The sequence below is a fragment of the Chiloscyllium plagiosum genome, chromosome 5 (assembly GCF_004010195.1).
Source record: "Chiloscyllium plagiosum isolate BGI_BamShark_2017 chromosome 5, ASM401019v2, whole genome shotgun sequence".
In the NCBI taxonomy this organism is placed as follows: domain Eukaryota; kingdom Metazoa; phylum Chordata; class Chondrichthyes; order Orectolobiformes; family Hemiscylliidae; genus Chiloscyllium; species Chiloscyllium plagiosum.
The window spans coordinates 116605818-116617062 of record NC_057714.1 but is presented as its reverse complement, the minus strand read 5'-3'; the positions used below and the strand labels follow the sequence as shown (position 1 = coordinate 116617062).

The 11245-nt window shown below is 44.1% G+C and overlaps 1 protein-coding gene across 1 annotated transcript in view; it reads left to right on the top strand.

Annotated features, from left to right (window-relative positions):
* pycr3 (pyrroline-5-carboxylate reductase 3) overlaps positions 1-10683 on the top strand; it is a 16627-nt gene extending 5944 nt beyond the window's left edge. The window contains exons 2-6 of the mRNA XM_043690870.1: positions 860-924; positions 1712-1891; positions 4751-4963; positions 5583-5675; positions 10090-10683. Of these exons, the coding sequence (XP_043546805.1) occupies positions 860-924; positions 1712-1891; positions 4751-4963; positions 5583-5675; positions 10090-10272 (734 nt within the window). The 3' untranslated portion in view covers positions 10273-10683. The remainder of the gene's footprint in view (positions 1-859; positions 925-1711; positions 1892-4750; positions 4964-5582; positions 5676-10089) is intronic.
* Positions 10684-11245: the final 562 nt, after the last annotated feature.

Below are 11245 nucleotides of genomic sequence, written 5' to 3'. Positions count from 1 at the left end.
CTGCACCATCCCTGTAGCCACGTGTTCAACTCCTTTCTCTTCCTATTCCTCACCTCACTAGCACGTGGCACGGCAGCAAACCAGAGAAAACAACTCTGTTTGTCCTAGCTCTAAGCTTCCATCCTAGCTCCATGAATTTCTGCCTCAAGTCCCCATCTCTCTTCCGATCTATATCATTGGTGCCAATGTGGATCACGACTTGGGGCTGCTCTCCCTCCCCCCGAAGGATCCCAAAAACACGATCAGAGACATCACGGACCCTGGCACCCGGGAGGCAACACACCAACCGTGAGTCTCTCTTGTCCCCACAGGACCTACTATCTGTCCCCCTAACTATCGAGTCCCCAGTGACTACTGCTCTGCTCCTCTTCCCCCTTCCCTTCTGAGCAGCAGGTGCCCCACTGCTTTCCCCTGGTAAGTCACCCCCCCAACAGTATCCAAAACACTATACTTATTGTTGAGGGGAATGGCCACAGGGTATCCTGCACTGCCTGCCGGTTCCCTTTCTGTCCCCTTACTGTTAATCATCTGTCTTTTTCTTTTATCTGGGGAGTGACTACCTCTCTGTAAGTCCTGTCAATAACCCCCTCTGCCTCCCGAATGATCCGAAGTTCATCCAACTCCAGCTCCATATGGCCTTGTACAACATCGTATCTCAATCATACTGTTTGTACTGTGGTATTACTGATTTAACAAGGACACAAACTATATGGGATGTACAGCCCATTTGGCCCACTCAGTCAATGTTGGTGATTATTTTTCAAACCAGCTTCCTCTTGTGTTACTGGGGTCTGGGGAGGTGAGGCAGCTAAAAGGTACAAAGTGATTTTTTTAAAGTAAATCTTTTTCTACTCCTTAGGAAATGTGAAACCTGAGAAGGTGATAGCTTCAGCTCCATCAAACAACAATTTGTATAAATTCAAGGTACTTGCTTTGGATTATAGCTCGGTGGTGGGGAATGAGGGTTAGCAAGGATAGGCAGCTGGAACCACGGAACCTGTTCAACAGGTAGCTGAGCACCTACCACCCACCCCAATACACACACATGCTCTCTCACGTGTGCGCTTTCTCTCTCTCTTTCTCTCTCGCACGCTCTCTCTTTCTCGCGCGCGCATGCTCTCTCTCTTTCTCATGCGCGCGTGCTCTCTCTCTCTCTCTCTCTCTCACGTGCACTCTCACACTCACACACATATTGGCTTCATTGGTCATTGAGCTGCTGCAGCTGGCCTCCTGTTTCAGTTGCTCAACAAATATTAGCTTGAGTGCCCACTGAGCTGAAGAAAAGGAACATGCTGCAGCTAATCGCGGTCCAGTACCGCCCTGCTCAGTCCTTCAAAGTCTACATGGGTCCTGATTGAGGACGGAATCATGCTTAGGTTGTGAAGTGTCCCGCAGCTGAATAGCCGAGTGAAATTCACCGTACCTGAGCTTGAACAGCTATATCCGGAAAAGAGTCAGAGAGAGAAAAAATAATTCACGATTGAATTTTTAAAATTGTATTGTTTATTGCCCATCCCCAATTGCCCTTGAGAAGGTGGTTGTGAGCTGCCTTTTTGAACAACTATAGTCCATTGGGGAGGCAAGAAGTCAAACAGACTTTCCCAATATAAACTTCAGGATGGGGCTTCATGAGAAATGAGGTAAAATTACTGCTGAAGTGGCCTTTTCTCAATCCAGGTTTCCCTCTGTCCTTCTGATCCTTGCTCTGCAGGAGGCTGGGATGCAGACAACACATTGTAATACCTCTGTGGTGGAGAAATGCCACGTGCTCTTTCTGAGTGTCAAGCCTTCTCTCATGTCCAGCATCCTGAAAGAGATTTCTCCATTCATCACACCAGCACACCTCATCGTCTCTATTGCTGCTGGGGTTACCATAGAAACTCTGGAAAAAGTAAGTGTATAGGCTGTTTGAGGTGAGTATTTTTCAACTGTTTTCATCTCTCTTCTGTTGTGAACTTTTCACTTGAAAATTGTGTCATATTGGCTAGTTGTCCTCCAATGCCATAACCATCTGCAAATGTTTATGTCTCCCTCCTACATAAGAAACAGGAACAGGCCTTAGAATCATGACTGATCCTTGACCTTAACTCTACTTTCCCATCTGCTCTCCATTTCTCTTAGATTTTTGGACTTCAATGAAATCCATCATTCTTTGTCTTCAATAAACTCAACAGCTGAGCATCCACAATCCTCTGGAGACAGGAATCCTAAAGGTTGACCACCCTTTGAGTGGTCAACCTTTAGGATTCCTCATCTCAGATGAAAATGGCCACCTCTTTATTTGACACTATGAGCCCCAGTTCTAAATGTCTCAACCAGGAAAACCATTCAGCGTTGTTTTCTGTCAAATACCTATCTAATTCACTGAGAACAGTTCTCATTCTTTTAAACCCCAGAGTGTAAATCTTCACTCATAGCACAATCTTCTTAGCCCAGGAATTAATCTAATAAATTTAGTTGCACCCCTTCTAAAGCAAGTATATCCTTCCTTGGAACGGAAACCAAAGTTGTGAACGCAACCTGTGTGTAATCTCACCAAACTCCTGAACAATTGCAGGAAAACTTCTTTGTACTGGATCTCCAACCCCTTACAATAAACTTTGGTTAGCACTGCTGCTTCAAAGGGCCAGGGACCCGGGTTCGATTTCAACCTCTGGCGACTGTGCGGAGTGTGCACATTCTCCGCATGTCTGTGTGGGTTTCCTCCAGGTGCTCCAGTTTCCTCCCACAGTCCAAAGATGTGCAGGTTAGGTGAATTGGCCATGCTAAATTGCCCGTAGTGTTATTTTTTTAGATTAGATTAGATTACAGTGTGGAAACAGGCCCTTCGGCCCAACAAGTCCACACCGACCCGCCGAAGCGTAACCCACCCATACCCCTACATTTACCCCTTACCTAACACTAGGGGCAATTTAACAGGCGTAATTGTAGGGAATGGCTCTCGGTGAGTTGCTCTTCGGAGATCGGTGTGGACTTGTTGGGCCAAAGGGCCTGTTTCTATACTGTGGGGAATCTAATCTAAAAAAATTACCTGCAGTGCCTGCACAAGAACTTTTAAATTTTTCTGGGACTTGGACAACATCCAAGCACCAACATTTTTTTATTTGTGCATTCGTAAGATGTGGGCATTCTTGGGTGTACAGCATTTATCGTCCATCACTGATTGCCCTTGAGAAGGTGGTGAGCTGCCTGCATGAACAGAGAGGGAGGTGGTAGCATGATGGTAATGTCATTGGACTGGTGACCCAGAACCTCAAGTTAACATTCTCCGATCTCACTATGGCGAATGGTGAAATCTAAATTCAGTAAAAATCTAAAACAGAAATTTGCCTAATGGTGGCCATGTAACTAATATTAATTGTCATAAAAGCCCACCTGGTTCAATAATGTCCTTCTAATGAAAGAAATCTGTCCTTACCCAACTTGGCCTGCATGTAACTCTAAACCCACAGCAATGTGGTTACCTTATAATTGCCCTCCTGACGATTAGAGATGGGCAGTAAATGCTGAGCCAGTGATGCCCTCATCCTATAAGCGAATAAATGAAACACCACAGCGCTGTTTGATAGGGAGCTCTAGGGTAATGACTCAGTAATGACGAAGGAATAGTGATATACTTCCAAGTCTGAATGGTTTGGAGGGGAATTTGTGAGTCAAGGTATTCCATTGTATTTGCTGTCCTTGTTCTTCTAAGGATAGAGGTCGTGGATTTGGTGCTGTCAAAGGATCCTTGGCAATTTGGTACTGTGCATCTTATGTTGGTAATACTGCTACCATTTTTCATTGATTTTAAAGATAATGAATATTGATGGCGATGGATGTGGTGCCAAACAAGGATTTAACTTAGATGGCAGCAAGCTTCTTAAATGTTGTTGGAGCTGCATGTGAGAAGTATGACATTACACTCCTGACTTGTGCCTTGTAGATGGTGGACAGGCTATGGGGAGTCAAGAGATGTGTTACTCATCGCAGTATTCCTAGCCTCTGACTAGGTCTTGTAGGTGCAATATTAATATGTCTATCCCATTTCAGGTTCTTGTCAATTGTAGCCTGCAGGATGTTGAGGAGATTCAATAATGATAATGCCATTGAATGTCAAGGGGGGAATGGTTAGATTCTCTGATGTTGGAGATGGTCATTGCCTGACTCCTATGTGACATAAATGTTACTTGTTACTTGCCACTTGCCGGCCCAAACCTAGCTATTGTCCAAGTCTTGCTACATTTGGACTTAAAGTGTTTGGTGTCTGTGACATTGCAAACTTGTATGTTTCAATAAGATTGCTTTTTATTCTCCTTAACCTCAATGAGTAGCCTCTCCTCAGAAGACGGTTACTCTATACCTTGAATCAACCTAGTGAACCTTCTCTGGGCTACCTCCAATGCTAGTATATCTTTTCTTAGATAAAAAATGTTCACAATATTCTAGCTGAAGTCTTACTAGTTTCTTGTATAACTTTACCAAGACCTCCCTCCTTTTATACTTCCCTACTATCTGGAGAGCTTGGATGCTAATTTGTTTTGTGATGTATGCACAAGGACTCCCAAATCCTTATATGCTGTAGCTTTCTGCAGTCTTTCTCCATTTAACTAGTATTCAGTTCTTCTATTGTTCTTTCTGAAGTGCACAGTCTCTCACTTTCTCACATTATATTCCATCTGTCAAATTTTTACCAACTTGTGTCAGATTTCTATGTCCATCTACAGACTCTTTGTGAGATCCTCATTACTTGTCGTGCCTCTCTCCTCAGCTGTTGCCTGTTGGAACCAAGGTGTTACGAATGATGCCAAACCTCCCGTGTGTGGTGCAGCAGGGCACGATGGTATTTTGTCGTGGGAGCAATGCCAAGGAGCAGGATGGTGCTGTCCTGAAGAGCCTGCTATCTTCCTGTGGACTGTGTGAAGAAATTCCAGAATCCTACATAGACATCCACACAGGGATCAGTGGGAGTGGAGTGGCATATGTAGGTATTGTAGGAAACAAAGGACTCCAATATGTTAATATGGTGCTTGATGGACTTTAGTGAAGCACAATGCCATATGTGGCATTCCTGGTCAGTATCTCTAAGGATAAGACCAGACCTTCATTCCTGTCTTGAAACTATTGACCCCCATGCTGGCGTATTCGATGCTCTCTAGTATTAGAATTAAGTGTCAGTAATTCAACTTAAGTCAGCATCATAGCAATGCTAAATTTTTTTCTTTCCAAAATTTACATAGCTGTATCATGAATTGGAATGATATAGCACGGAAAGAGACCATTCAGTCCATCATGACTGCCAATTCTTTGCTAGAACTTACCTCCCTACTCTGATACAGGAGCACTGTTTCAGCAAAGAGCAGCAAAGTTCTCTGAAATGCTTGACCATTATTTAATCTTTGACCAACGTCCTCAAAAACCTAATTATCTCGTTGTTTTCACGTTGCTGTTCGTAGGAGCTTGCTGAATGCAATTTGGTGGCTGTGTTCTCTGCGTTACAGCAATTTCTTCAGAACTACTTCCTTAGTTGTCAAGAGTATTTGGAAAATATGATTTTGTGAGTGATACTATATAAATCCAAGCTGTTCTTTCTCATTCCACAGGTTTACGTATTTGCTGCGGCTCTGGCAGAGGGGGGTGTTAGGATGGGAATGCCGTTTGAATTGTCAAAGAAAATGGTTGCTCAGACACTATTGGTAGGTGACACCTCTTTAGACATTTTTGAATTGAAGTTGTCTTCTCTTTTTGAATAAAACAATGCTCAATAACATTGATATGATGAAAGCATCACTGGCAAGATAAAAGCCTATTGTCCATCCCTAGTTGCCCAAGAGAAGGTGATGGTGTACCACATTGTTGAACCCACTGTTGTTCTTGGTGTGTAGGGAAAGCAGGTTACAGGGTTTTAAATAAACACTAAGTAAGCAATGGCAATATATTTCCAAATCAAGGTGGCGAGTTGCTTGGAAGGGAACTTTTAGATGGTGGTGTTCCTGTGTGTATCTGATGCTGATGTCCTACTAGAAGGTAGAGGCTACAGGTTTGAATAGTGCTGTTGAAAGAGCATTGGTAAGTTATTGTGCAGCATCTTGTAGAAAGTACTACTACAGCAGTGTTGGTGAAATGAGTGAATGTTGAATTACTAAAGTCCTTTAGGGAGGATGACTGCCATCCTTTTCTGGTTTGGATTACACGTGACTCCAAATCCTTAGCAATGCACTTGAGTCTTAACTGTCCTGTGCCTGAGCCAGAGACGTTGTGAATAAAAGTGGTAAATGCTGAATGTGGTGCCATTCAAATGGCTGCTTTGTCCTGGATGGTGTCAAACTTCTCAAGTGTTGTCGGCATTGCACCCATTCAAGTAACTGGAGACAATTCCATCACACTCCTGAAATGTGCCTTGTAGATCCTGAGCAGACTTTGGGAAGACATCCCAATGAAATGAGTTTCAGCAGATGAGTTAGTTGCTGCCGAATTCCTAGCCTCTGACTTGCCCTTGTACCCACAATATTTATATGGCTGGTCCAGTTCAGTTTCTTGTCTGTGGCAATGCACAGGATGTTGATAATGGGGAATGCAGTGTTGGTAGTGCCATTGAATGTCAGGCACAGATAGTTAGGGATTCTCCTGTTGGCGATAGTCATTGCCTGTTACCTGTGTGGCATCAAGTTATCACATGCCAGTTACATGCCAGTTATCACATGTTATGATGATACTACTAGCCAAGTCAGATCTTAGGCTGAAAGCTGGTTTGATAGATCATGTTTTGGTTTGCTTTTTAATGAGGTAGTCAAATACTGCCTCAATGTCAGGTCCAGTCAGTCTTATTTCACTTCTGGAGTTTAACTCTTTTGTCCTTCTCGATCAAGACTGGGTAATGAAGTCAGCAGCTAGATGGCCTGGTGGAAGCCTGAATGGGTGCTTTTCCAAGTGCTGTTTGTCAGCACAGTCGACAATTCCTTCCATCACTTTCTTAAAAGTCTTCAATGTTTGGCGTTAACAGTTTGTATGGTAGAGAATTCCAGAGACTCACCACTCTGAAGAAATTTCTCCTCATCTCTGTCCTAAAAGGCCTATCCCTTTATCCTTAGACTGTGCCCTCTGGTTCTGGACTCATCTGTCATTGACAACATTCTTCCTGCATCTATACTGTCTAATCTTGTTAGAATTTTATAGGTTTGTATAAGATCCCTCTTCATTCTTCTAAACTTTAGTGAATATAATCGCAAATAATCCATTCACACCCTGTGTGATAGTCCTGTTATCCAGGAATCTGGTAAACTTCTGGTAGAACATCTTGACTAGGAGTGCTCATAATTCTGAAGTACAGTTTTTCAGTATTGTTGTTGGAATGTTGACAGCGCCTAGAGCCTTTGCAGTATCCAGTCTCTTCAGCTTTTTCTTGATATCAGCAAAATGGAACAAAATGAATTGGCCGAAAACAGGTATCTTTGATGCTGGAGACCTGGAAGGAGTCTATGATGGATCATCTTCTGGACATTTCTAACTGAAGATTGATGCAAATACTTCAGCGTTGTCTTTTGTACTGGATTCCCCCGTTACTGAAGCAGAGGATGTTTGTAGAGCCGCCTCCTCCAGTGATTTGTTTAATTCTTCCAGCATTCATGATTGGATTTCTGAACTGCAGGGCTCAGATATGATCCATTGTGGTATCACTTTATGTTTTCACATGCAAGTAATTCTATGTTGTCACTTCACTAGCACGCTATTTTCACTTTCAGGTGTGCCTGATGCTGCTGCTGGTGTGAGCTCATGTAAAGTTCATTGAACCAGGTTTGATAGTAAAGGTAAATTGTGGTTGTATTCAATTCTGCTGTTGATGGCCCATAGCATTTCATGGATGCCAAGCCTTAAATTGCTCAATCTATTGAAAGTCTCTCCAATTTGCATGGTGGTAGTGCCATACAACACAGTGGCAATTATCCCCATTATGGAAACAGGATTCCATCTCTGCCAGTACCTTGTGGTTGTCATTCCTACTAATAATGTCATGGACAGGTACAGAATCAAGTAGATTTTCGGTCTTGTTGGTTCCCTTAGCACCTGTTGTGGACTTGATATCATAGCTATCTCCTTTAGGACTTAGTGAGCGTGGTCTGTGGTGGTGATAACTAGCCACCATTGCTGATGGATATTGAAGTTCTCCACCCAGAGTTTTGTACCCTTGTGCTGTTTCCACTTCAGCATGGAAGAGTGCTGCTTCATCAGTCAAGGTGGGCTGACTGATAGTAATGTATCTAGTGTTGCTAGTGTCAGTTTTCCTTGCCTATATTTGACCTGATCCCATGAGGATTCAAGGGGTCCAGAGTCCGGGTTGAGGACTCCCAGGGCAACTCCCTCCCAACAGTATACCACTGTTATACCTAACCTCTATCTGACCGGTGAGAAGGACATCCATCTCGGAGATGGAGATAGTGATGTCTAGGACATATCTATATGGTATCTTTCCATGTGTACAACTGTGTCATTCTGTTGCTTGACTAGGCTGTGGGGCAACTCTCCCAGATTTAATAAGGGCGATTTGTAGACTCACCAGCGCTGTGTTTGTCACTGTTGGCTTCAGTCCTTCGATCAGTGCAGGGAGGCCCATCCAGTTTCATTCCTTTTCTTAGACTTTGTAGCAGATTGATTTAACGGAGTGGTTTGCTAGGGCTTTTTTTCAACACATTTGTGGGGCATGAGCTTTGACTGGGCCAGCATTTATTGCCTGTCCTTAATTACCCTAAAGCACATGGATTTAATGTTGAGGCCATCCTCGAACTTCATTTACTGCATCCACTGCTCTCGATGTGGTCTCCTCTACATCAGAGAGAGTGAGTGCAACCTCTCAGAATGGTTCAGGGAACATCTCTGGTCCATACCCACCAACCATCCCCACTTTCCCTTACCCAAGCATTTCAACTCCCTCTCCAATCCCCCCAGTGATATGTCCAGTCTGGGCATCCTCCACCACCTAAACAAGGCTACATGCAAACTGGAGGAAGAACACCTCATCTTCTGCCTCGGAAGCCTACAACCACATGGCCTCAATGTCCACTTTGTGGGTTTCTAAATCTCCCCACCCCATCCCAGATCCAACCTTCCAACTCGGCACTGCCTTCTTGACCTGACCTACCTGTCCATCTTCCTTCCCACCCATCCCGCTGACCTATCACAATCACCTACCTGCATCTATCTATCGCCATCCCACCTACCCAGTCCTGATGAAGGGTCCTGGCCGAAATGTCGACCCTCTTGCTCCTCAGATGTTGCCTGACCTGCTGTGCTTTTCCAGCGCCATGCTTTATTGACTCTGACTCTCCAGCATCTGCAGTCCTCCCTACCTCCTAGTCCATTGGTAGGGACACTCAATATTGTTAGGAAGGAAATTCCTGGACTTTGACATAGTAACACTGAGGGAATGACAATATATTTCCACTTCCGGATGGTGAGTGCCTTGGAGAGGAACTTGCAGGAGCTGGTGTTCCCATATGTCAGCTGCCCTTGTTCGTCTGGGTGGAAGTGTGATGGGTTTGGAAGGTGCTATCACAGGAGCCTTGGTGATTTGTTGCAGTGAATCTTGTAGATGGTACGCGCTACTGTTACAACTGAGTGTCGGTGATAAAGGGAGGAAATGTTGAAGATATGGATGTGGTACCAATCATCCAGGCAAATAGATTCTATTCCTTCACATTCCGGACTTGTGCCTTGTAGATTGTAGAAAGGCTTTGGGGAACCTGAGTTGGTGAGTTTGGGAAAGAGAGTGAGAAAATCTGGGAGGGACAAATAAAATTGTGATGAATATGTTTGCTTGGAACTGCCAAATACGGTTGGTGGGAAAGGGGAGAGAAAGGAGAACTATAGCTCATGACGAGGCAGAAAGAGATGATCCCTCTTTGCTGGCTAGAGCAGAGAAAGGAAGAGGCGTCCATTCACAGTGGGGAAGGCTCTGACCTTCAGTGCTTGAACTTGAACTCAGTGGTAACTCTCTTTCTGTTCAGATGCTGCCAGCCCTGCTGCGCTTCTCCTGAACCTTCGATGATATAGATGATAAAGTTACAAGAACATTTATTTTTAATCATTTCTTTTCTGTGTATGTGAACTTCTCAGGGAGCTGCAAAGATGATCTTGGAGACTGAGGACCACCCAGAGAAACTGAAGAGTGATGTCTGCTCACCAGGTGGGACCACCGTCCAGGGCCTGTATGAGCTGGAGAAGGGGAACCTACGCTGCACTGTCATGAATGCGGTGGAAGCTGCAACAAAACGGGCCCGTGAGCTGGGTAAAAACTAATTCCAGCAAAGGAGGAAGCACAATGGGAGTAGGGCATGCTCCCAGAACCACTCTGTTTACAGTGTTTGCCATCAGTGTCTGGGGCTCAAGAGGGACTAAAGATAGAGACTAATTTACCTTTGGTGGGTGGGGGCAGGGTTTCAAAGGTTATCTGAAATCCAGCATTAAAATAGAACAATTTCAAATTGGACATATTAGGTACTAAAACAGAAGTTGCTGGAGAAACTCAGCTGGCCTGATAGCATCTGTGGAAAGGAAGCAGAGTCACTGTTTTGGGTCCAATAACCCTTCAAGCCAAACTGCATTTGTTAAACTTTGCCTGTTTTTTTTTCTGCTTCCATACAAGTTGTTGTACAGGTTTACTGAGTTAAAGTAAAATTAAAATAATCCTATTGCTTTGGGCAAACAGTATCATGGACCATGCAAACCTGAATCACCGGCTGCTAGCCACAGAGGAGAACACGTTATCTCTTTACAGGAGTTGCTGAAGTTAAACTTCCAACCAAATGCCTAGGGCTTTCTTTGCTTACATCTGTACATTTATAACATTCTCCACCCAACCAACTTTGGCCTCTTCATCAGTGAAAATCATTGGGGAGAGGTGGTCACATAGTGGTAATGTCACAGGACCAGTAATCCAGAATCCCAGTCTAATAGTCTGGTGACAGGGGTGACCGTGTAACCCTTGTCAATTGTTGTAAACACCTACTGGTTTATGAGTATCCATTTGGGAAGGAAATCTTCCATCCTTGCCAATCTGGCCAACATGTGACTCCAAACCCACAGCAACACGGCTGACTCTAAAGTGCTTCTGGATAATTAGGAATGGGTAATGAATGCTGGCCTAGCCAGCAGGGAATGCCCACATTCCATAAAGGAATAAAAAAGTGGGGGTGTTGGCTGATTGCCCACCATTCATAATTCGTGACTCCTCAGAAGCAGCCTATATCCAAACACAGAAATATCTGGAAAA